Below are 26,590 nucleotides of genomic sequence, written 5' to 3'. Positions count from 1 at the left end.
TCAACTTGGACCCTGATGGTTAAACTGATTAACACTAACAACGAGAACGGCAACAACGCAATCTATGGAAAAAATACAAGTAGTCGTTAAGACAGTTAATGCACCTAAGTCACCTACGAAACAGCTGCCTAGTTACAACCCTAAGTTTAGTCATTGTAGATGTAGATGTAGATTCCCAATAACAGCCAAGCCATTTGTACCATGGTCGTGAGTTGTTGTGTTGCAGTTCCACCTCAGCTGTTCTCATTGATGGTTAGGTTTGATGGTTTGTCCTGAAAAAGAATGCTTTATCTTTCCATTGCAAGTCGGTCTTGTTGGCGTGAATATCGTTAACACCATTTATGTTCACCTCATTATATGTTCACTTGTTGATGTCACATGTTGGGCTGGGTTTATATACTGGTAGTTCCACATCTTTGCCAAAATGTGGGTGCTTCTGGTATGTTATAGGCACTTGAGTGCAAATGCATTTCCATGCACAATGTTCTCTGCAATGTTATTGCACCACATTATATGGCATGTCTGATTAACAAGCATCCTCAACCAGGGTGAGTTTAAAAGCATGCACCCTGCCTTTTAATTATTAATGCACTGCGATATCATTTAGAGCCATTCAGGTTTGATGCCTTTCTCAAAGGCACTAGTATAGCATTATGAATTTTATCATTTGGTACTTTGTAAGTTTGGCTATATAAGTATGCACTTCTTGGTCTGAAAAGTCCATTCAGATGGGAAGGATAATGTGATTTCTCACATTAATAGCTTTTATGTAATGTTTGGATCCACATTCACAAGTTAATGTAATAGGAGGGTTATCACTATAAGAGAATAAATTATGAAATTCCAAAAAGGTCTTGGCATAAGGTGTCATATTAGGAAATATTAACTTGAAGAATAAAACCTTGCACACTTACTTATGCTCCTAAGTTTGGATGTAGGGATGGTCAGTGATATTGGTGTCATATCAGTTTTGGTAGATAATAGCTTAAAACAGACTTGTAAATATGAGCCGATAAGCGAAGATTGTGGTCAAATGATAGGCGGATATGATGACGCAACATATAGTGCTGGCCAAAAGTATTAGGCCACCTATGGTTTAACAACAAAAAAAAACTGTAGGTAGAGAAGAATTCAGATAATTTATACATATTTATTGAATAACAAACCAAAGTACAAACTTTTTTTTCCAATTTGTACCTACAATAACAAAAAGATGAGTTAAAATAATCTCACACATGACTTTCCTCAAACTTTGGCTTTAATTAGAATTAAACAAATTATGGATGTCTATCCAATCATTTTGCAAAGTGAGAGATGGAGTTGGGAGGGAGGTGGAGGAGTAGTTAAATTGGCTGAAATCTTATCTCCTGTAAGTTTTTTTTCTTTTTTTTTTAAACCACAGGTAGCCTTATACCATTGGCCTGTAATGTAACTAAAATAGGCACTAAATGGCAAAGAAGTAGGAGTTAGGTGTGCGGAGCCAAGTAAACATATTGTGGCAAGGCTATTCCCAGTGAGGAACTGAAAAAAAACTTAAGATTTCCAGGTACTGCTGATGGGCAGTAATGTTGTGTTCATATGCATGCCCATCTGGACCTCTATTATTTATTATTTATTTGTAATTTATTGTTCTTATTAGCCAAACTCACAAACACAGTTATATAGAGACTCTGTAACTCCAGACTCATGTTCTCTACTTAAATAATACTGTAAACAAGTGGAAATATTTTGGTTTGCAAAATAAAATTTGTTTAAATGTTTCCTTCATAAGCCGATGTCTGTGTACACCTGCTTCTTCTATTAATTTGAAAACTTGTTTGCAGTTTTCTTTAAATGTGACACTTACATTTCCACATTATTCACCCCTAATTATATGATAATTTAACTTCGTTATGCTGTGTCTTCCTAATATGAATGTTATCATGAAATGTAAGACTCTGCTAATTTTAGTTTGTCTTTATTAATAAAGCATGCATTCACCAGTTCATTATGATGAGATCATTCATTTAAACTGAAGGACTAACTATATTCATTGTTTTATTTGGTAAAATGCATTGAAACCTGTGACACTTGCACTAACAACTGTACATCTGTGTTATTTCCACGTAGTCGTTTTTGGCATATAGCAATCTTTGAATACCATTTCTGTATTTTTCTTGTCACTGAAATCATGTAGCAGAAATATTGTACAGGGGATGCAGCTGAAGGCTTTACTGGTGAATGCTGTCTTAAAATGTAAAATGCCATGTAGAAATTTCTACTACAAAACAAACTGAAACAAATTGTATTTTAACACTCAGCACAATAGAAAATATTTTTAAAAATCAGACAGTTCAATAGTCAATCAACGTGCATTAAATCTCGCACACTTAAAATGCATTTTTTTGCATTCCATGTAACCATTTCATAAGATCTTGTATAGTGAGCTGTGCAAATGTTATTATGTAAACAATATAAACTTAAACATTGCAACCTGGGTGATGAAAAAAATGTTCTCACATGTTTCTTACAGTGGAAAAAGATAAAACTTTTACACAATTTTTTTATCTTCTTATTAAGTATAAATGATATTTAAAGAGATGTCATGAGAGCAGAATTGTGTTTCTGGTTGGTACAGTCTGCCTGGTGCTCAGTTTGAAGGGCAACTGTTGCAGCTGTTGAAAACCATCTGCACTGCCCCCTCCCCCATACGCGCATGCACCTTTTCTGTCTTTTCGCCAATTGTGACTGTCCTTTATGCGCATGGGCTTCTGGTGCATAGTGCACAACATAATGCCATCACACTTTGATATTTCACATTCCAGGAGTATTAGAGCATTCTCTCTGGCTTTTACCCAGTGTTGAAAAGGTCAGTGAAACACAATCTCTCCTGCAGCTAAAGGAGAACGGTACTCTAAATCTATAATTAGAAGTGTAGATACAGTAGCTATATTACGTATCTAGTATTTACAGTCCACAGGAGGTGGACTGGAGGCTGAAGTCAGGAACCAAACTTCCCCCGAACTTGAAAGTACTGATGATCTTGGCTCATGGCAAAGTTTTTTTTTTTTATGCAAACTATATTTTACAGCCATAGGGCTGAAACAGTGAAATTGTGGATTATCCTTCAATAGATTATGTGTTGTTTCAGATCTCTAAATAGAATTTTATGGTGACCAAAAATGTTTGATAAGATTTTATTTTATTATTGCTAAATTTAAATATAGCGCCAAATCATATATGGTAGCTCCACCCATATGGGGTTCCTGGTACTCTCAAATCCCTACATCCTGCCCTAACAAACCAAACTATAAGATTTTAGTTTCATTAAATGCTTGAAAAATAGCCTCTTTCTTGGTTAAATGTGGTACACCATGTTTGGATAGTTTTCACATGAGTAAATTTGTGATTTAGAAAAAAAATCTGATGTGGATGCAGGTGTGGCCCAGCATTGTTTAGGCCACATTTTGCTTATCTGGTTCTTCATTGCAGACCGTGTTTGGTTAATCAGTTTAATCAGATGTCATAGTGTTGGGCTAAAACAAAAATCTGCACCCACATCGGCCCTTTTCGGATAAGATTGGGTGCCCCTGTTCTAACACATTTACACTTAACTGTGGTACAAATGCCACAGACAAATGTACCAATAATGGCCAAACTGTTGCATGGCAGCAAGGGGGCATTGGATTATTGAATAATTTGGTGTGATTAGGTCAAGCAGTATCACTCCAGTATTGGTGATACATTGACTTGGACTTACCTTATTACTGACTACAGCCAGGATAGCCAAAATCACCTTTTCTGTATGTCGGTACATTCTATTGGGGCATTTCTGTCGCCCACATATTTCTGCACCTCCGGTTTCTGCAGTGATGCCAGCATGTTGCTATGACAAGACCCAAACTTACACACAGTAAGATGACAAGGTGTAATATGCTGATTTTGAAATGTCCTGCCTTCCAACGACTTAGCATTGCAAGGGCTAATGAGACCACTTCCTCATTAATATCCTTTGACATAGTGGCTTTGTTATTCATTTGTCTTACGTAACCTATTATGTGCAGTTGAACCTTCATGGCTGACCACTGAATGCAATACAGTGCAATACTGTATTTTCATGTAAATCTGGTGCTAGATGTAGTCACATTTGTTTCCTGAGTGATTAATCCCTTTCCATTTGCGTAATTGTGAATGTTTTTCTTGTTTGGTTTTCACCATTTTGTGCTCCCTCTGTTTCAGCTGCTAACAGTAAGTGGATTCGGGAGCATCCTGAGTGTGGTTACAACCTTGTGAACTCCCCTCACCTCAAGCCTGCCTGGGTGCTGGACAGGGCCATATGGCACCTTACCTGCAACGCTGCCGATGGGAAATACAAGGACCGCGGCTTGCCTGGTGTCCTTCAGAATGAACAGCATCTGAACGTGAGTTGGATGACCTTTCACCACGGTGGCTGCCTGCCAGGATTCTAGAGGAAGGGGAGAAAAAAAGCTGTTTGCCTTGTTCTTCCAGACAATCCGTGGAATCATTTGGCAGGATGTCTTCCCCAAGATTAAACTGTGGGAGTTCTTCCAAGTTAATGTGGAAAAAATTGTAGCGGAGTTTAAGAAGCTGCTTGAAACCGGTGAGTGTTACAGATGAGAATAGCTTTGCTTTTATAAGAATGTGAAGTTTTTTAAAACTATTTTTACCAAAACTGTACTGGACCCAACTCCGTGATGATCTGCGATAATCTGAACATTTTAAAGACGTGGTTTCTGTGTTGTTTTTGTTAACTTTTCTGACATCTTAAAAATCAGGAGACATCAGAAAAGGCAGTTCGGTTTCAGTTGCCCTGATGTGTTCTCAGGCAGCAAAGCGGCAACGAGTAAGAAAGAGGGAAAGGAACATCTGAAGATTATCCCGGACCCTGAGTACAAGCGCTTCGGCAGCACTGTGGACATGACCACGGCCCTTCAGACTTTTATTCCTCATGGGTGAGGAGTCGCCCCGCCTGAGTGTGAATGGGGACCAGTGTCAGTGATTGTGCTTTGGTTTGCATTGCTGAGACAACGTGAACTGAACAACGTGAGACAACATACCAGGAGATGTTGTGACAACCATAGTGAAAGGTGAAGTCCAGTATCTGTGTGTATAACTGCCCCCTCCTTATGGTTTTATTTGTGCTTCACAGCAATAGCCCTTCTGCTATTGAGGAATGTTGCAGCTGGCTCAGGAAAAGACTGGAGGAGCTGAATGCTGAGTGCTACAAGCTGACTCATTGCCACCAGGAGCAGGTGTGTTGCATTTCAGATTCCGCCTGCTTTCTGGCTGAATGTTCCTTAGCTTAAAGGCATGGGAAGCAGAATTCGATTTGTACTGTTAAGCAGGCAGCTGCGTGTTTAGCTCAAATGGGTGGATCCTCGATATTTAAATTGTCATATCGACAGGTGTTTAACCTCCCAGCGGCACAAAATTTGCATATCAAATATTCAAAGTCCATGTAAACTTTAAATGTCCTTTAACTGCGGAGTCTGTAGATATGTTTTGCAATTCATTCAACTCAAGGTGAAATGCTGATAAATTGTATAAACAGAATAACTTTTCGAGTCTGATGTCATTGCACATACATTTACCAAGCTTCTGTTAGTTTTACTATACAGTACCTACCTTTCTCACTTAGGCTGTAAGCTGCATTGTTGGAAACCTTGTTTATGAGCGCCTGGCTGACCATGGGCCCAAGTTGGGCCCCATCACTCGGAAAAATCCCATCGTCACAAGGTGTGTGCAGTTGCTACTTCTTGGATTCTTAACCTGAATAAAACAAATACTACCTTATTAGAACCACTATACTGACTCCTTCCAAAGTTGAGAGCAGTGATGGTATATTAAGTGTAATTTTGGCATCATTTTTATCTCACAGTTGTGACAGTTATGTAAATTATTCAATTATTCATTTTTGTACCAGGTAAAATCTTCAAAAGGTTTACTATGCCAAAAGGGAAATTCTGCTTTGGATATTATATTTGTAGAGGGAAGATTAATGTACATGTTCACTGTTTAATTAGGCTACTTTACTGTTATTACTCCTTTGATTCATTACTATTTAGCAAAGTTACAGCTTAAACAGTCACAGCATGCGGGTGGAAGTACTCTTTGTAATAACCCACCGGGAGCATTGCAGCCTGCAGGGACATTCTTTTTTCCTCTTCTTGAATGGCATTTTGATAGCCTGCTACTGTGCTAATGACTGGGGTTTTCTCTTTCTTCCCCTTCATAAAGTTGCATTTGTATTCAGTTTCATACAGTTCAGTGGATCTTACCGACTTGCTCTCAGTCATATGCAAAGGTTTTCTGCAGCTGAGTGATCGAGTGACTTTTTAACACAGCAACGTCTGCACGTTAATCTTTCCCTGCAGGTATTTCACCTTCCCTTTTGAGGAGATGACCCTGGACCAGGACCTGCAGCTGATGCACAAGGCAGACAAAGCTTGCCACTTCCTGGCCCACAACGGCTGGGTGATGGGGGACGATCCCCTGAGGAATTTCGCTGAGCCAGGTGGCCCCTCTCCCTCTTTTGTCATTGCAGTCAGAGTTGATTATACGCAGACCTCGGGGGATTTAAATAATACTTTCATGCTTTTAAGTACTGTTTTCTTATTCTGATACCTTTCATTTTCTGAGAGGTATAAAAAGTTTAATATTCTCAAAATTAATGAAAACTATCCACAACATTTTCTGTAGATATGTTCAAAATACATTGAGGTGGAGAGATTTATACATAAATTGTCACATTGATTACTAGAACTGACTTAATAATATACACTGGGCTGGCCTGAGGAGAATCCTTGGGTATATCGAGGATATCCAATATTTTTTGTTAGTTTTCATTTAAACCATTAGGGGGCACTAAAGGTAAGACAGAGGAGTGAGATTACCAATTCATTGCAGTCTTGTTCCTAAAATTAATTTTAAATTTCATTGGCGATGTCACAGGGTCCAATGTCTACCTCAGAAGAGAGCTGATTTGCTGGGGGGACAGCGTCAAGCTTCGCTATGGCAACAAGCCGGAGGACTGCCCTTACTTGTGGGCTCACATGAAGAAGTACACAGAGCTGACGGCCAAGCACTTCTGCGGAGTGCGTCTGGATAACTGCCATTCCACCCCGCTCCATGTGGCGGAGGTACGCTGTAGCACTTCCTCATCTAATGTGCGATGTACCCTGTAGTAGGACTGGGCGATATACCACCAGCAATAGATTATCGAATGCAATAACAGTCATCACCACCATGTGGTGTATTGCCTTTCTTTTCAACTTTTTCTCTTTAATTTTTCCTGATGTGGTAGTAAACGACAACACTTCAGAGGCCGCGTGAAATGCTTACGGAAACAAACATCAGCACTTAGTTATCTATTTGGTGACCATTGCAGCTCTCCATGTGATTGATAAAATTACATTATATGATCACATGGAAGCTTTATGACCTTTCTGCTGATTGGCTGTCTTATCAACACCCAAACTATAAGTTGTTATATATTTTTTAATGTAATGACATACCACGCCTTACGAAGCGTGGTTGTTTACTACTGCATCAAGTATAATTAAAGGAAAATAAAGGTAATACCCCGTATGGCGGTGACGATTGCATTTGATAATTACTGTTGTGTTTTATCGCCCAGCCCTACCCTGTAGCATAATGACATTATCAAACATCAATTCATTGATATCTACTGGCATATAGTTACATGCCGTGACGTGTCAGAGGAGCCCCTCTCATGTGTCTGTTCTATGTTGTGCTCTGTAGGAGATGTTAGCTGCGGCCAGGGCAGTCAGACCCAATCTCTATGTGATAGCAGAGCTCTTTACAGGCAGCGAGCTGATTGACAATGTCTTTGTAAACCGCCTGGGGATAACCAGTCTTATCAGAGGTACTGGGCATCTACATGCTAGTGCTGTTTGGCTGTGAAGCGGAAGTCATGGCGTGACACTAAATCTTGCCTTTGTGTTTGTCTTTTTATTTTATTTTATTTTTTTAAATTTTCTTTTCTCTTTGAATTTCAACTGAAAATTCTCCCCCATACTTTCTCAATTCCTCATCCATATATGCCTAAACACCCAACCCTTTCAATTGATCTTCTCTCTCTATTACCCTTTTGTTTTAAACTGCACCTTCTGGGCTCACCTTCTGCTTTTATGTACCGCCTTGATTCCCTCTTCCTTCTTTTTTGTACTTTAAATTGGTTTGTCAAATGGCTAACTATTGGTAATGGTTAACCATTAATCTCACCTCACTTCTGCCTGCCACCTCCACACTCACCGTCTTTCTTGCTTAGCTTTATTCTGTTGCTTTTTTGTGGTTGGCTAATCGCATGCTATCTGGCTCCTCTGTTGTGTTTTTGGTGGGCTTATAGTACTTGCTGGAGATTGCCCGAACAGTAAGGCCTGATCTGTACGTAGTGGCTGAGCTGTTCACAGGAAGCGCGGATCTGGACAATGTCTTTGTGACTAGGCTTGGTATAACCTCCCTCATCAGAGGTAGGACGCATGAATAATACATGGACTGAATCTTGTTTCCTGGAAGCGGGCCAAATAAAAACTGTTTTTTTTTTTTTTTTAAACAGTCCAAGGTGTTAATGTCGAATGAGAGTGACAGAATGGCATGAAAATGTATTGAAGTAGTCTTGTTTGAAATGAAGCATTCATTTTGTTCTGCGGTCTGTTTCCTGTCACATAGTTTCTTGTTTCAAGTTCAACACAGTTTAAACGGTGCTTTAAATATCTTTGTGAGAAGCAGGGCTGGGATTTGTAACCAAGGTTACGTCTCGCACACACAGAGGCTATGAGTGCTGGTGACAGCCACGAGGAGGGCAGGTTGGTGTATCGCTTTGGGGGCGAGCCCGTGGGAGCCTTTGTCCAGCCCAGTCTCAGGCCCTTAGTGCCCTCTATCGCTCATGCTATGTTCCTGGATGTTACCCATGACAACGAGTGCCCTATTCAGGTATGTGACATGGGTCATTTAAGATGGGTTGTCTGTCACCTATTACGCTGTTTTAAAGGGACTAGAAAGGTACTGTTTCAATGACATACAGTAAAGTTCCATTACAATGATAAGTTCATACCTTCTAACAGATAATAGAAAGCGTCTTTTTGAACATCGTTGAAATAGTGGGGATAGGCTATGTTTGTTTGACTTCACACTTACACATGGTCCAAAAGTAGTCCATCTTACAGTCAATGTTCAGACCCCCCCCACCCCCCAAGCATTAAAAAATACAGGAATTGTTGGACGATAAAGGCCTCTTATAAAAAGTAAAATTGTTGTTGCAGACCCGTTCGGCCTGCGACGCCCTCCCCAGCGCGGCGATAGTCTCCATGGCCTCCTGTGCCACCGGCAGCACCAGAGGCTATGATGAACTGGTACCTCACCAGGTAAGAAGATTCCACCCCCACTCGCACCGAAAGGAATTGCAGCCAGCGTCGCCGTGCATTCAGGTGCTCTGTGCAGTGCTGTTGGGGCGTAAGATCATCCAGTGCTTCTCAGTGGTGGACCTGAGACCTGAGGCCCTTTGAAATGAAATCTCATTGAGGTCAGGGTCCTTCTGAAGGAAGCCCCAAGCCCAGGCTAGTTGTAAGCTCTGTGGTGGAGATGGCAGTGGTGTACATATTGTAAAAACACCTCGGTTTGTCCTGTCCATCACTTAGATCTCGGTGGTGAAAGAGGAACGCTTCTACCCTAAGTGGAACCCCGAGGCCAAGCCCACGTCTGCGGGGGAGGTGAATCTGCAGAGCGGCATCATCTCCGGGAAAAGGGCTCTCAACAACCTGCACCAGGAGCTAGCAGCCAAGGGCTTCATCCAGGTCAGGAGGCCATATGAGAGAGTGTGTGTGTGTGTGTGTGTGTGTGTGTGTGTGTGTGTGTGTGTGTGTGTGTGTGTGTGTTGTGTGTGTGTGTGTGTGTGTGTGTGTGTGTGTTTGTGTTTGTGTTTGTGTTGTGTGTGTGTGTGTGTGTGTGTGTGTGTGTGTGTGTGTGATGTGTGTGATGTGTGTGTATTTCGGTTTGCATGCATTTCTGTGTGTGTGTTTGATCACCCTGTTCCCATGCGTGTTGCAGGTTTACGTGGATCAGGTGGATGAGGACATCGTCGCGGTGACCAGGCACTGCCCCAGCACCCACCAGTCTGTGGTGACCGTGTCCCGCACAGCCTTCCGAAACCCCAAGAACCACCAGTACAGAGACAACGTGCCACCCATGTTTATCCCAGGTACTCCTCACCCATATGAGAAGTTAAAGTATACCCGCACACCAGCAAATGCTCCCTTGTGGTTTATTCCAAGTGCAACATTTCTACCCAGGAGGTCTTTGTCAGGTATACAATCACATGTAGAGACACACACAGATTCATACATTAATACTGTAAGCACAATGAACTTAATAGTGTTCAGACCCTAATACAAAGAAAAGGCAATTTTAACAAAAACGTACAAATGGGGTATCATGTATGTATGATGCACTTGTGTGGATATAAAATACAGGAATTGTCTGATAAATGAATGATAAACACATGATCATCAACGTGAATAAACCTACCCCAGGCATTATTATTAGTGTTAATGAACGCATACGTCTCTGAATGTGTGTCTCTGAACCTGAACCTGTGTGTCTATATGAACCCCCCACTTCCTTCACGTGATTGTATGCCTGACAAAGACCTCCTGGGTCGAAACGTTGCACTTGGAATAAACCACAAGGGAGCAGTGCTGGTGTCTCATTTCATAGCACTGCACCTGGGTGTGCCTCACCCATATGACCATAAGGTTGCCACATCAGCTTTACCATGCAAAAGCTGACAAGGCCATTAGTTCACAAGGACATTTGTAAGGAATTCAACACAAAATCTAAGAATGTGTCACTGCCTTTTGTTTCAAATAAGGAATAACTTCAATTTATCTTTTCAGGTGGAATATATTTATGTGCGTTGAAGCGGTTTTTATTTCCTGTGAAACCACCTCCAAACAACTTCCTCTATTACTGCAGGTAAAATTGAGGAGGTGGTGCTAGAGGCGAGGACAATCGAAAGAAAAGCCGGTCCATACAAGGAGGACAAGAAGAGCATTAACGGCCTGCCCGAGTACTCTGTTGAGATTAGAGAACACATCCAGGTAACACGTCTGTAATATAACCTGTGTTTAACAACACCTCCTCATAGAAACCAATGTCCCACCTGTGAGCTACAGGTCTCCAGATGGAAGATTTGAGGGGAATGGCACAAGGGGACTCAGATTACTTTGTCAAAGTCTGTTTTGTGTGCACATTCGATCTCATTTTTGTAGCGCCAGTTTAATGGCGGGTCAAAACACTACGCAACTATGGGAGTTGTCTCACCTGTTTAATAACAGGTGGCGCACGAGTCTTAACTTTCACAAGCACTGTGCTTTGCTTCTGAATACATACGTCATCACCTTTTTCTTTGTCACTTTAAAATATCTTAACATGTTCACATTTTTATAGAGAAGCCGGGCGTGGTGTGGTGCTTTATTTTCCATAAAAAAGTGGCATTTGACCGTACAAAAGCTTTGATGATAATGCTTATGTACTTTAGCTATTATTCCAATTATAATGGTGACACACATGAGCACCAGTTTCAATAGTAACAGGATCTCTCTCAAACCTTTTCAGCTGAAAGACAGCAGGATAGTGAAGCAGGCGGAGGTGAAGTCAAAGGGTCGCAGTGAGTTCGTGCAGGAGATTGTGTTTGAGCGGCTGACCCCAGGGAGTGTGATTGCCTTTAGGTGAGATGGAATACACGGACGTGTAGTCTGGCAAAACACAGCTAGAACACACAGCAGTGTTCAGTTAAGAGGCTAGAGCAGATCACATTCTTATCTTATCTGCAGAAGGAGGAGGAAAAGTAAATATAATTTGGCATTTAAGAACAACTTTGGATAAAAATGTGATTCTGTATCCCCCATTGTTATTTTTGTCATGCGCTATTGCTATTATTATTTTTGTCATGCGCTATTGTTGTTGTTATTTTTGTGCTGAGTCATGTACTGTAGAACTGTAATCCTCTCGTTAACCTGACACCAGCGTAACGCCGAAGACAATTGTCAGGAGTAATTGTCTGAGAATCTGGGCGTTTTTTTAGACCTATGTTGCTGTTTTTGGCTAAGCCAGCCACTCTGACTGCTTGTCCCTCTCCCAGGGTGAGCTTGGACCCCAAATCCCAGGAGATGGTGGGCTTGCTCCGAAACCACCTCATCCAGTTTAGTCCCCGATTCAAACATGGCAGCCTGGCTGATGACAAGGCCCCAACTATACTGAAAACTCCAATCACGGCGTGAGTGCTGCACTCTCCACCTCTGCTGTGCAAGAAGGCTGCCTCACTTATAGCAGTGTTGTTGAATTTTGGGTTAATTCCAAGTGTTGAAATCTTTTTCCACCAGTTCAGTTCAGCACATCATTCAATCCAGTTCCACCACTGAACTTCGCCACTCTCTTCTCAATTTTAGCATCATGTCCAAGCTAACCCTAGCTGACATGAACATTCTGCTGTTTCGCTGTGATGCTGAAGAACAAGAGGATGGTGGGGGGTGTTACAGTATCCCATCTTGGATGCCTCTGAAATACGGTGGCTTTCAAGGTACTAGACTACCATTGCCTAATGGAAAATTAGCAAGCATTCCTAATACATATATATTCTTAAAAAGTAATTGCACTCACTGTTTCAGCCTGGCTTTTTCAAAACTACTACACAGTTTTGAAAAATGCTTCCTAGGGTGGGTGGAGTCGGTGTGTCCATCTCATTTGCATAAAGTGTTCTCTGTGCAAATGAATTTGTACAGCATAGCTGTGCCTGGCTTGGATAAAACTCAAACTAGGCATTGCAGTTCAAATATTAATCAAAATTCAGCAATTACATGGCTGATTTCTCACCTCAGATGTTTTCTGAAACATATTTTAGTGGACTGTTCCGGTGGAATGTGAGAGAGTTTATGAGCAGGCCGCCATGTTTCTCTGGATTGAAAACGTTGAGCCGAAACCAATCTAGCCAATCAGGTGCCGGCAGTCTTCTGTTGTATTAAAAAGTACACTGACAAATCTGTTGGCGGCAAACAATTTTGCTAGATATCTTGATTGACATTTATATGACGTAGTAGTACCTCCAAATAGATACTCTGACATCACATTTGGGGTGAGGCTAGAGTGGAATGCAGAAGAAAAATTTCAAACATTCCAAGGGTTTTTTCTGCCAGTTGATATTATTTCAGAAATGTTGACATAACGGCATGGATTAAAATGATTACATTTTTCATTATAAAGTTGGCATACAAACACATTCGCAGCTAAAAAAATAATAATAAAATAACATGATTTAGAGTATAATTACCCTTTAAGCACTAATTACCAGAATTTCCTCCAGAGTAGTTACAGCATCATATATGGCATGTTCGAGCATCCGTCTTGTTCAGTTTTATTAACTGTATTTTGTCGTTTCAGGTATAATGTCGGTTATGGCAGATATTCGTTCCAAAAACGATTTGGGGCACCCCTTCTGTGACAATCTGAGACAAGGGGACTGGATGATCGACTATGTGAGCAATCGTTTGGTGTCCCGCGGGGGTGCTCTGGGAGAGGTGAGAAGCACTGGATCTTAAATGAACTGCAGCCATGGTAAAAATGTACCAAGGCCTGCGCGCAACACATTAAGCTGTCCTCATTTGACATTAAAGTGGAAGGGGAGACTACAAGGCTTTCTCTTCCCTCAGGTGGGAATGTGGCTGCAGGCCATGTTTGGCTACCTCAAGCATATCCCACGCTATCTTATCCCTTGTTACTTTGACGCAATCATGGTTGGGGCGTACACCACTGCTTTGGACGCTACTTTCAAACGGATGTCAAGGTATGCTTTGCGTGCATGACTTCAAAAACACAATTCAATTTTATTTGTATAGTTCTTTTTTTACAGAGAACTGTCACACAGGGTTGCAAGGCAAAAGACAGAGCAAAAATAGAAAACCGAGCAAACACGTTAGACATAGCAGGGTACACACGTCAATGTTTATCCTGTGGATAAATCGGACATAAGTATGAATGCAGTTATTTATCAAACTACTAACACGTACCAGGAAGCTTTCCCCCAATGCAAGTATGCCCACCCCTGCAAACACTCCCAAATTTCTGACCTGCATGTCATTAAAGTGAGGCTGCCAAAAACAAAACTTTTAAGATCTAATCTACTTGGTTGTACTTTTATGGGTATTACATTTAGAAGAAGCGAAGGCGCCCGTGATGGAACCAATCAGCGGTATTATCGGTATTAGCATGTAAAGCTGGGGAAATGTGTAGAACACAGCCTCTCTGCCTGTTGGAGGACTTCAGCTCCTTGCCTTACCGTTGCCTGTTGTTACATTACATTACAGGCATTTGGCAGACGCTCTTATCCAGAGCGACGTACAACAAAGGGTATAACCATAACCAGGAACAAGTATGTCGAAAACCCTAGAGAGAAGTACCGTTCCAAGTGCAGGGAACAACCACAGAGTTCAACTTGGACCCTGAAGGTTAAACTGATTAACACTAACACAAACGAGAACAGCAACAACCCAGTCTATGCAAAAATACAAGCAGTAGTTAAGACAAGTGCATTAGCTAAGTCACCTACGAAACAGCTACCTGGTTACAACCCTAAGCTTATAGTCAATTAAGAGATTACAGGGAGGTAGGGAGGGATGGGGAGAGGTGCAGCCTGAAGAGGTGAGTCTTCAGTCGTCGCTTGAAGTGAGTCAGTGTCTCAGCTGTTCTGACCTCCACTGGGAGATCATTCCACCATCGTGGGGCCAAAACAGACAGGAGACGTGTTCGGGAAGCACAGGTGCGAAGAGGGGGAGGTACCAGGCGTCCTGAGGTAGCAGAACGGAGGGGTCTGGCTGGCATGTAGGGTTTGAAGATCTTGTGGAGGTATGCTGGGGCTGATCCCTTGACTGCCTGGTATGCTAGGACCAATGTTTTAAATTTGATGCAAGCTATAACAGGCAGCCAGTGGAGGGTAGTGAGCAGGGGAGTGACGTGGGAGTGTCTGGGGAGGTTGAAGACCAGACGAGCTGCAGCATTCTGAATGAGTTGCAGGGGTCTGATGGCAGATGCCGGTAGTCCAGCCAGAACAGAGTTGCAGTAGTCCAGGTGGGATAGTACCATTGCTTGGACCAGGAGCTGGGTTGAGTAGGTGGTGAGAAAGGGGCGGATTCTCTGGATGTTATACAGAAAAAATCTGCACGCCCGGCTTACTGCTGCAATGTTCTTGGAGAGGGACAACCTGTTCTCCATCACCACTCCGAGATTCTTGGCACAGGGTGATGATGTCACTAAGGTGTCCCCTAGGGAAATGGAAAAATCGAGGAGGGGAGAGGTTAGAGCAGGAATAAAGATTAGCTTCGTCTTTCCCGGGTTGAGCTTCAGGTGGTGATTGTCCATCCAGCTCTGGATGTCCCTCTGGCAAGCGGAGATGCGGGCAGGGACCCCGGAGTGTGTCCGATGGGGAGAAGGAGAGAAAGAGTTGCGTGTCGTCGGCAACTCTTTCTCTCCTTCTGCTAAGGATGTAAGATCTTGACGACCTGTACGCTGACCTGGGGTCAGTTTTCCTTGCTTGAATGTGGCTGAAGAGGTGTCGAAGGGGATATGGTAGTGGTAGGTGTCATCTGTCGGGGAAGACATAAGATTAAAGAGCCCCCTCCGCCATGTAGCAAGTGATTGATGGCAGGGGTGCGATACTTTTTCAGTATCACAATTCCGCCCACGTACAGACGTGACACAAGGGCACCTCTGACAAGCAAAAATGTGTCAGCACAGTTTATATAGAAACAAAACACACTACGCTTAAATAAACTGCAGATAATGTGCTCAGTGGTATACACCCCTATATGTGGTGCCTATATGGGTCTGGTTTTCACATTAATCACTGTTATCTCTGCTGTGTCATATTTTAAAGTAAAGGGAGAATGGCACTGGCCTATCTTTAAGCTAAACAAATTTAGCTGTCCTGAAACCACAAAAGACTAAACAGGTGAGACAGGGTCATGCTGTTGCTTTCGCAATTTTACAAATGTGAGAAATGTTGGTATGATACGTTCTTGTCATTACGTTACATTTATTTGGCAGGCACTTTTATCCAAAGCGACGTACAATGAAACAGCAGCCAACATTGAAATGTTTGTAGAACAGCGGGTGGCAGGAGGCACTGTTTGTCATGTGATTAAGGAGCAGATGTTGGCATTTACATGCCTGATTGTAAGAAAGGCACAGTCCTTTTCATGTTGCTAAAATATTTCCTTGCTGTTGTCCACATTTCACTTACAGCGTTATGGCTGTAATTGCTCAAGGTGGGTTTTGCAAATCTTTATGTACTTACAGTACGCTATAATAAAAAACGCAAATCTTAAAGGCCATTTCAAACTTCTGAAAGAGGTTTACTGGCTACAGACTATGGAAACTGTGACCTGGAGTCCTGTAGGTAGATGTGTAATTGACCACAGTGGTTACCTGTGGAGGGAACGCTTCAGTTGGCTGGGTCTCATCCACCCCATCACGCAGTGCCAACTCTGGCCCCACCATCTGCCTGTCCCAGCTACCTCATTTGCACTGTAGCAGCTCAGTTTATGGACTACTGAGCAAAAGGAAAAGGCTTACTACTGTGCGTATGTAAACTGACACCATTGGAATAATCATTAGACTTTGAATTGGTACGTACCACCATCCAGGTGTCTCTGCAAGCTATAATAATAAATACTCAGTGAGAGTATTATTAAATTTAGTAGTGATATATTTATGAATCCCCCAGGAAGTCTCCTTGCAGCATGCAGTGGAGGATAAACCAGCAGGCCAGTGTCTGCAATGAATGGCGTTGTTGGGTTTTCAGTTTTGTGCAGAACGGCTCCACCTTCGTGAAGCTGCTGGCCCTTGGCTCAGTGCAGATGTGTGGTGTGGGCCGTTTCCCTGCGCTGCCCCCTTTGTCCCCCGCCCTGCAGGATGTCCCGCACCGCCTCAGTAAGGTCACCAACAAGGAGGAGCAATGCTGCGTGTCCCTGGCTGCAGGTGAGACGGCCACACCCTGTTCTCACGCTCGCACGTACCCATACACACACACACACTCACACACACACACACACACACACGTACTCGTTTGTTACAGCTGGCTCAGTGACAAAACATGAACTAGGGAGATTACGCCACTGATTAAGCATAAAACAAGATGTTTAATAATAAACTCAAATGCTATTAATAATACATAGCCAAAGTTATGGGGCCCTATTTTCATGATAACGGAAGCGCACCTGGGCACCAGTAAAATTTCTTGCAAATGACTATTTGTCCCCTGCATGGGTTGGGTGCCACAAAAGGTGTGTCAATAGAAACATTTGTTGCTGCGCAAGTGTGTTCGTATTTTAAAGCAGCTCAGGCCTGGTTTAAACTGAAACGCTGCCACATTGTGCTATTTTGAATGTGACCTTATGAATGTGCTGATCATATGAATGCGTGAACACATAACATAAATGCAAGAAATATTGTGTTTCAATTTGACTATTTCAAACGCAAGCTGTGTTCAGTTATGCAGTCCAGTGTTGGCTATTTTGGCGTTGCACCTGCATGGAGTAAATCAATGGAAGCTACTTGAATGAGATACACAAGGTATGTGGGAGACCAGCTCTACGCCCATCAAATAGTGTATGATACTTGTGTTAAACGCTTGTAGGTGCAAGGTGGTTTTTGTTATGTTCATTTTTTTAACTATCACTACAGTCAAATGGAGTACATAATGGGATTCTGGCATGAGGTGGTACTACAGGGAGCACATTTACAGGCAGTGCATTTACAGTGGCTGTTAGACAGTGGCTGTCCATTATAATCATGGCTATCTACTCTGTCCATTGAGCCTAGAGCACACAGACAGCTTTCTTTTATTTGTGTTTGGTAAGGCTAGGTGAAAGATTGAGCAAATCTTTGGAATGTTAAAAACGGTTAGTAGCTCTCGCAATTCAAACCAGTTGCGAACACAGAAGACACACAATATACTGCCTCTTTCTCTCTAACATACAAACAACATTCTGTATGTATACACACACACACACATATATACTCAGGTGCTGAGGAGCCTCTCTTTGTCTCTTGAAGGGTTGCCTCATTTTTCCTCTGGAATCTTCCGCTGCTGGGGCCGGGACACCTTCATTGCCCTGCGTGGCCTGATGCTGGTCACTGGAAGGCATTTGGAGGCCAGGTCAGATCCTGTCATAGCAAAACACTGTTATCCACATCCTGTGCCATTATTCAGTTTTCAAGACATACATAAAATAAATGTATAAAGTATGTATATATATATATATATATATATTAAATAAGTACTATATATAGTAAATAGAATATATACATATTGGCAAGTATTATTTTGTACTTGTACTGTTAGTTTCATATAAGTGTAGAGAATACCAGCACATCAAATACATCTATAAAAACACAATCTGAATTAGGGAAAATGCTCTAGCTGTTTTAATGATAAAATATTGTTTCTGATTCACATCCTTAAAGTCCATTGTTTGAAATATGAGTGTGTCCTTATCTTCTGCGCTGTTTTTCCAGGAACATCATCCTGGCCTTCGCTGGAACCCTGAGACATGGCCTGATTCCAAACCTGTTGGGCGAGGGCATTTGTGCACGGTTCAACTGCAGGGACGCCGTGTGGTGGTGGCTGCAGTGCATCCAGGACTACTGCAACATGGTGCCCAATGGCACCGACATCCTCCAGTGCCTTGTGTCCAGGATGTACTCAACGGACGACTCCAAGCCCCTGCCAGCCGGGACTGTGGTATGAGAGCCCTTTAGTTTCTTGCAGTTACATTGTTGTTGGGTATGTCTATGCACTGTTTTGTGGTAGTGTGTGTTTTTTTTCACTTTTTTTTTTTTTCACTCTGTGCATTTGTGATGCTGTCTCCCAGGACCAGCCCCTTTATGATGTCATCCACGAGGCCATGCAGCGCCACATGCAGGGAATAGAATACCGGGAGCGGAATGCAGGACCCCAGATTGACCGCAACATGAGGGATGAGGGTGAGTAAAGGGCAAGGCAGCGTGCTCACAGCAGAGAGCTTCTGTATGAAGTGCACCCGTGCAGGAGGCCGTGTATGTATGCCCGCCCACAAGGATTTCCATCTCATTTAGGAGTCAATTCATTATCAGTGCTATCAGTTCAGGAAATTAATTTACTAAATTTACTCAATTCTGTCAGGATTTTTCATTTAATTAATTTGAATTTTAATGAATTTAAAAGAATTTTCCCCAACTCTGATTTATACACAATTAGCATTAGCATTAGGTGGCATTAATTAGCATCAAGGATACAAAAAATCTTGATAGAGGATTCAGCCTTCATAAGACACCATCTCTCAGGTTTGCAAATTGGCTAGTGCACTGTTTTTTACATTTTAAAAAATAGGGCTACTGTAATGACACGGTTTCCGCCAGTGTATTGCAAGCCCGGCGCCCCGACACCCCTAAGTTGACCCTCCGCGGGGCCTAAGCATCGGGTAAATTTTTTTTTTTTTTATGTATTTTTAATATGTTTTTTGAACTACAGTTACAGTGGGGCGGCTCGGTCGGAAAGCTCCCCAGCGACATCTGTTGGTTAAAACGTGAACGCACTATAGGAAAACAGCAGGTCTGAGATCAGTGTTCTTTACAGTGGGAGTGACGTTCAACACTTGAGCTTTCAACTATCACAAGCTAATGTTACCGAGCAAGCCACCATTTCTTATTTAGTAGGCTAACTAACCTCGTTACAAACTGCGTTATCACTTCATCTCATCGGTAAGTACATTCTTTTTATATTAACTTAAGCAGTGTGTAGGTAACGTTAAACTAATAGCATGAATGTAACGTTTGATACATTGTAACATTACATGACTTATTAATCGCCATCGAAATAACGACTTCACTTGTTTATTAATAACGTTAGCTTGATGACATTGATGTGCACGACAACATGGTCATTTAGCTAACTTAGCTAGCTAGCCAAACAGTCAGTAACGTGCCCAGCATTCCAAGGCTGTACATTGTTGTAAGATTCAGTAGCCAATCAGAAGGCAGTGTTGTGCATATCCCGCTCTTACAGCTGGTTTCCAGACCAAACCACTGCAAAGAGAGCAAACTTTTTCTTTTGTCAGTGACATTTCCTTCTGGTATCTACGACGGCAATCGCAACCACGACATTTATTTTGCCTTTTTGTATAGCTATTTCCATGGATAAAATCACATTTATTATTATTATTTATTGGTAAAAACATTTACTTCATATCCAGGGAGATAGCCAATTACTTGCACGTTACATGAGATGTGTAGCTATTTAGTAATACGATCGCATTTCAGGCTAGAAAATAGCCTGTTAATCCAGAGAAATTGCGATCTTTATCGCAACAGAATGTGTCAAGGCTGGCAGCCCGGATCAAATTTGTTGTGACAGCTGCCGTCCAAAAGAAAGACCTGAGAGAGGCTGCCTGCATGCGTGCCTCCCCCAAGGCGTTACGTCATTGTTTTGCAATGCGTAAAAACATGCTGGCTTCGGTAAGTGGAATCGATAAGCTTGGAGGCATACCATTCCAATGAATAGGACAACTTGGAACCGGTTCTCGATTCCCATTCCTATTTAAATGTCCCCAGGCTTGTTGTAAGATTCAGTAGCCAATCAGGACTTGAATACAAGTTTTTGTAGAGTGCAAAAACTTTGATATTATTTATTTTAATTTATTTTGTTGTTGTTGAAATGTGACCAGCATTCCAAGACTGTAAGAATCAGTAGCCAGTCTGGACTTTTTCCAAGTTTTTTGGGCCCCCGTCAAAAAAGACACTTGGCCACCGGGCCGCCGGCCCCCATCAAAAGATACTTGTCACCGGGCCTAACAACTTTTTTGGGGGAAGCCTTGTAATGTTTAGTGGTGAAACCTATTGGCTCCCAAACATTCACTATTTTCACTATTTTATCTAAATTATATTACACATGAAAAATCGTTTGGTCTTCAAACTTTTGTTGGCTTGATTTCAAACTCAACAGAAAAGAGAATAAAACTTTGAAGTTTCTCCTTGATTGGATGAAGTTGATTGCCATTAGCTGTGAACCTCAACTCACCCGTGTTAACGTCCAGGTGACATTAACTACCAAATCTCCATTCAGTGAGTTTAAAAATCAGAAAATGGACCATTCTGTTCCAACATACCTCTGTGAAGATGGAAAAAACAAAACAGCTGGCATTGGACATCATAAATAAGATTATCAATAAGCATACACATTTGCAAGGCCATTAGGCCATTTCACAAAATGTTAACATTCCAGGTTCAACAGTCCGTAATGTTATTAAAAAGAAAGCAACCCATGTGACTGAACACCCTGCCAGGACGTGGTTGAAAGATGACTAAAGATCCTGTAGACGGTTGGTTCGAATGGTCTTCCGAAGAGCTTAAAGTTGACCTGGAGAGAGCTGGAACAGTGGTTTCACCTCACACAGACCACCGGGCTCTGAATAAAGAAGGCTTATGTGGTCAAAAGCCTTGGTAGACTCCATCGGTAAAGGAAAGACATAAGAAAGCCCGGTTGAACTTCGCAAAAACCTGCACGCACACACCTAAATCTTTCTGGCAAAATGTTCTGTAGCCTGATCAGACAAAATTGCAGCTCTTTGGCAACTCTGATCAGTGCTATGTTTACTGAAGACCAAATGAAGCTTTCAAGTTAAAGAACACCCTCTATACTGTCAAATATGGTGGAGGTTTGCTAATGCTGTGGGGCATTTTGGAGTGACATGTAGAAAACTGGGTTTTCTATTTATTTCTGTACCGTTTGATATCAGGTTAATAAAGGTTTGAAAAAAATTCTAATTTTTCTCAAGTGGAAGTGGTTGTTTTAGGTAAAATAGTGAAAAATGCTTGGGTACCAATCATTTTGACCACCACTGTATCGAATCATTCTAATCAAAAAAGGTTTTGAAGTGTTAAAATTGGTGCCCTCTGATATGACTTTCAAAGATACATTTTATTTCATTCAATTTCCATTCGTAACGCATTCATATCTCTGGGGATATTTCTCCTCCCAACACCAGTATTACCTGTCGTGTCATTGTGCTTAAATGAGATCATATATGCTTTCTCCAGGTATTAAATGAGGCGTGCACTCAGATGACCCTGTCATTGTTGCTGATCTTGATACATCAAACCGAATGACTCATGCATATTGTACGGTCTCTCTTCCCGTGCTTTTGTGTTCTCACATTTAGGACCTCTCAAATGACTGTGCATAACCATTCAGAGAAATGCACAGAAAATGAGCATTGCTGCTTTGTACTAGTTTTACACTACCACCGTAAAAAACAGGTTCTTGCTCCACCTTGGTGGATTCCAAATGTCGCAATTCAACTGGCGCTAGGAGCGCTGAGGCCCTGCAAGTTTTTGGGAAAATATGCCCTTAAGTCTGTTAAGTTCCTCTGGAAGCAATAAGTGACATCTGTGGTTTTTTCCTCAGGCTTCAATGTGGAGGCTAAAGTAAATCCAGACACTGGATTTGTATATGGTGGCAATCGCTTCAACTGCGGCACATGGATGGACAAAATGGGGGAAAGTGAGAGAGCTCGCAATAAAGGAATTCCAGCTACACCCAGGTAACGTTACACCCCGCACTTAACCCTGCTCTTTTCTGTGATACTGTAATGCACATTCTAAAGTTGCATATTGTTTGAATCTACAACAGCCATGCATTATTGTACATTTGCTTTTTGCTTTTATAATTAAAATGATCATTTCAAGTCTCTTGAAATAATTTAGGAAACATTGGGTCGTACTGCTTTGGAATGAAATTTTGATATCAGTACTTTTAATGGCAGGCCTTGATTTGCAAGTTATTTAATGACTTATAGACAGTGCTTTGAATGTGTGAGTAACTTTTGTACATTGAAAACCTGTTTCTCTTTCTATTAATTTCTCAATGATGTCAGATTGACTCAGTTTTAAAGAGGGCGAGTCAATCGAGTTTTCCTGTCAGTGAGACAGGATGAGACACGAACGTATCTTTGTGTTTTCCTGTCCGTGCTTGTGAGAAACCAAAGTGCCTTTGAGCTGATTTGGTTATGACTGAGTGTGAAAATGAGTGTTCCTTTGTGCTGATTGGCTCCAGGGACGGCTCGGCTGTGGAGATTGTCGGTCTCAGTAAGTCCACTGTGCGTTGGCTGTGTGAGCTTCACAAGAAGGGACTGTTCCCCTATGCGGCCCTCACCATCCAGAGAGGAGGTGAGTCTCAAACGCTGCTCAGACCCAACCTGCCCACTCGGGAAACATAAAAGACACAACTGAATACCGCTGAGGGTTCCTTTCTGACAGTGCAAACCGTAAGGATGTACATATGGTTCAGTGTGCTGAGGAACTTTAATGGACCCTGTGAAGGATATGTACTTGGTACATCCTTGGCACATCCAAACATCTTCCATAGGTTTTATATTCTAATATTTATTGAAATGTTCGAGATAACCTCTAAAGAAATATCACATAATGAACACTAAATATGTTTCATGAATATGTACTGGCTGTCCAAAACCTCAAGGTAATTAAATTAAATTAAAAAATGATTTTAATACCTCGCTGATACTGGATTGCTAAAGTGAATCACATTTTTAGTTTTCATAGATATGCATTTACTTTTACTCATTCTTCACCAGGAAAACAGCTTTCAGTGTCCTATGAAGATTGGAACCGAAAGATACAGAGCAATTTCGAGAAGCTGTTCTACGTGTCACATGACCCAAAAGACCCCAATGAGAAACACCCTGACCTGGTGCACAAAAGGGGGATTTACAAGGACAGTTTTGGGGCCTCTAGTCCCTGGTGTGATTATCAGCTAAGGGCCAACTTCCCCATCGCCATGGTGGTGGTAAGCTACTTACTGAGTATAGAGGCAGAGACTCAGTCCCTAACTTTGATTGGCAAATTTAAGCCAGCTTAAAGCCAGCATGTTTCAGTTCTTATGAAAATGTATAACTTCCAAAATTTAATGTAAGTTTTACATAATATATAATACATGAATATATAATAATAAAATGTCTGATTCTCATTCTCTAGTATGTACAGAGAGTGTTTGTGCATCATATAATTGCGCAGAATTTGGTCATTATTTTCCAGAGCATGTGTTCTTCCTATCCCCGTTTTTAGCACTAGAGCTTTTTTATCCTTCCTTTTCTCCATCTTCATTCCCTGCGCATGTGTGTACATCCATGTCATATCTCTGTTATGAGCGTGTTGTTTGTCTGTCTGTGTGTATTGATTCCTAGGCCCCAGAGCTGTTCACGGTTCAGAGAGCGTGGGAAGCCCTGGAGATCGTGGAAAAGAAGCTGCTGGGGCCTCTGGGAATGAAAACCTTGGATCCAGAGTGAGAAAAACCTCTTTAGCTCCTCCCATTTATCTGTATTTTCTGTTTTGTCTTTTTCCTGTGTCTAACTATGGGTTATTCTCACTCATATTTCCACTTTTCTTCATTTACAGTGATATGGTATACTGTGGTGTCTACGACAATGCTCTGGATAATGACAACTACAATGTAGCTAAAGGCTTTAACTACCACCAAGGACCTGTAAGTCAGTTTATTTAAGTGCCATTTTATTTATTTGTTTTTGCCAATGTAAGTGTTGGTGCAATATGATTGCCTTTTAGGAATGGCTTTGGCCTGTTGGTTACTTCCTGCGTGCCAAAATGTACTTTGCCAAGAAAATGGGGAAGGAGACGTATGAGAAAACTGTTTATCTTGTGAAGAATGTTCTCTCTCGACACTACGTCCATCTGGAGAGGTAAGCAACAGGTGTAGGACAAAGCCTCCAAGGTACCTGTCATTACTGATAATGGTCTTCTAAATATAAAATGTGTAATGTGAAAAATGAAGTGCATAGTGTCATATGAAGGTGGAACACTGAAATTGTTGATTCTGGGTAAGTAGCCATCACATGCTTTGTGGCCACCTGTTTTTTTTTTAATTGTTTTTTTTTTCCCCGCCCCCAGATCATCCTGGAAGGGGCTTCCAGAACTAACCAATGAAAATGGTCAGTATTGCCCCTTCAGCTGCGAATCCCAGGCCTGGTCAATCGCCACTATCCTGGAGGTGCTCCACGATCTATAAATGCTTGCTTGCCTTCCGCTGAAACGCACCCTGCCCTCACGTTAGTCTTCCTGCCTGAGTGTCTCCCTGAAGCTCATTTAGCTGAGTATTTTGTTATTTTTCCCTTTTCTCCTAACATTTCTCCACTGTCCTAGTTTCAAGCAGTAAATTCCAGCGTTTGTTGTGCTAAGGAAGAAGATCCATAGATTGCAGTGAATTTTAGGTATGGCCTCACTAAGTATGATTTTTCACAGTAATTTCAGTTTGACTTGAAAGGGTGAGTACTGTAATTAGTTTTCACCCACTGTCTTGTGGAATGCTTTCAGAAACAGCATCTCTGGAACAACCAATGTTACTTGTGGATGTCTGTTGTTTAGAGTATTTTACCAATTACCTGTGTACTGTATACGAGTCATAAATGTCATTTTATTTAAAAAAAATAATTTAAATGGAAATAAATATATATCTAATTGGTTAAACAATGCACTGTGCCCTATGTTAGAGTTCTGCACATTTGTGGTTTACACATTAGAATTGCTGCTAAAAGTGGTGCTCATTGTGATATTTACAGGATTATATAAACAAACAGCTTTGCCAACCATGACTTTTTGCCATTTCGTACTTGTCTGATTGTGTATTTATTGTGTATGTTCCACACACATAGTGCACACGTGACATGTCCTTACTCCTTACTTTATTTTCAATGATTTAATATGATGACCAATGGTCTCCCTCATTTCTCTTCTCTTTCTCTCTCTCTCTCTCTCTCTCTCACACACACACACACGTATACATTTTCTGTCTTCTTGTAGAAAAAACAAGACCGAAAAATCAGTCTGGTTTTGAAATGTTGAGCTTAATTTTATATAAGGACAGTGGGACACTTTGTAGATATCATTTATGGGCTAAACTTCAACTCTACATCTCTAGCAGGCCGACTGAAAAGTAACAGGATATCCTTTATCAACATTTTAATAATTAACACAGTTGAAATAAAAGAAATGAAGATTTTAATAAACAGTACTGTCTGTATACTTGGTCCCTCACAGAACTGTTTTTACTGCCACTTCTTGGCATTGACACAGTGACAGCACTTCAACCTCATGCGCATTGTTTTATTTCACATCCAATGTCCTGGAGTACAGAGCCAGAACAACAAAATTAGGTCACTGTCCCAATACTTACGAATTTAACTTTATATTCAGAGTTTCTCTAGATGATAAAAATGGGTGCCAGCAGAAATCAAAATGGTCACCTGATTCATGATGGCCAATTGGACTTGCTTTGTCGGTACCCATTCCAATTGTCGATGAGGTGAATTAATCTCCTGCGGATCCTAAACTGCAGTGCATCCTAGTTGCACCTTTGCGAGCATCTTATGACTTTCAGGCCTGAGTATCTCTTTTCAAAGAGATAAAACGCCCCCTCGGTGCCCCTTCCCTGTGTCATTCTCTCCCCTTCTGCTCT

General features: G+C 41.6%; 1 protein-coding gene across 6 annotated transcripts in view; it reads left to right on the top strand.

Moving 5' to 3' along the window:
- The window catches only part of LOC135253192 (glycogen debranching enzyme-like), a 31,122-nt gene extending 5,395 nt beyond the window's left edge, over window positions 1-25,727 (top strand). For 5 of the 6 annotated variants that reach the window (XM_064332182.1, XM_064332185.1, XM_064332183.1 and 2 more), the window contains exons 6-34: window positions 4,219-4,400; window positions 4,489-4,600; window positions 4,826-4,952; window positions 5,150-5,252; window positions 5,639-5,736; window positions 6,375-6,514; window positions 6,952-7,139; window positions 7,762-7,885; window positions 8,792-8,955; window positions 9,285-9,386; window positions 9,660-9,815; window positions 10,069-10,219; window positions 10,993-11,117; window positions 11,635-11,747; window positions 12,161-12,295; window positions 12,468-12,598; window positions 13,456-13,592; window positions 13,725-13,858; window positions 16,871-17,046; window positions 18,124-18,226; window positions 18,586-18,811; window positions 18,942-19,053; window positions 22,511-22,646; window positions 23,159-23,271; window positions 23,697-23,908; window positions 24,306-24,403; window positions 24,517-24,604; window positions 24,685-24,818; window positions 25,027-25,727. In XM_064332182.1, coding sequence (XP_064188252.1) covers window positions 4,219-4,400; window positions 4,489-4,600; window positions 4,826-4,952; window positions 5,150-5,252; window positions 5,639-5,736; window positions 6,375-6,514; window positions 6,952-7,139; window positions 7,762-7,885; window positions 8,792-8,955; window positions 9,285-9,386; window positions 9,660-9,815; window positions 10,069-10,219; window positions 10,993-11,117; window positions 11,635-11,747; window positions 12,161-12,295; window positions 12,468-12,598; window positions 13,456-13,592; window positions 13,725-13,858; window positions 16,871-17,046; window positions 18,124-18,226; window positions 18,586-18,811; window positions 18,942-19,053; window positions 22,511-22,646; window positions 23,159-23,271; window positions 23,697-23,908; window positions 24,306-24,403; window positions 24,517-24,604; window positions 24,685-24,818; window positions 25,027-25,144 — 3,938 coding nt within the window. In that variant the 3' untranslated portion in view covers window positions 25,145-25,727. Of the gene's footprint in view, window positions 1-4,218; window positions 4,401-4,488; window positions 4,601-4,825; window positions 4,953-5,149; window positions 5,253-5,638; window positions 5,737-6,374; window positions 6,515-6,951; window positions 7,140-7,761; window positions 7,886-8,368; window positions 8,493-8,791; window positions 8,956-9,284; window positions 9,387-9,659; window positions 9,816-10,068; window positions 10,220-10,992; window positions 11,118-11,634; window positions 11,748-12,160; window positions 12,296-12,467; window positions 12,599-13,455; window positions 13,593-13,724; window positions 13,859-16,870; window positions 17,047-18,123; window positions 18,227-18,585; window positions 18,812-18,941; window positions 19,054-22,510; window positions 22,647-23,158; window positions 23,272-23,696; window positions 23,909-24,305; window positions 24,404-24,516; window positions 24,605-24,684; window positions 24,819-25,026 lie in introns of all 6 variants that reach the window. The other variant, XM_064332181.1, reaches the window with a different exon arrangement.
- Window positions 25,728-26,590: the final 863 nt, after the last annotated feature.

Source organism: Anguilla rostrata, chromosome 4, assembly GCF_018555375.3.
Source record: "Anguilla rostrata isolate EN2019 chromosome 4, ASM1855537v3, whole genome shotgun sequence".
Classification (NCBI taxonomy): Eukaryota; Metazoa; Chordata; class Actinopteri; order Anguilliformes; family Anguillidae; genus Anguilla; species Anguilla rostrata.
The sequence above is the reverse complement of the archived record's forward strand: the minus strand, read 5'-3'. Positions and strand labels throughout refer to the sequence as shown.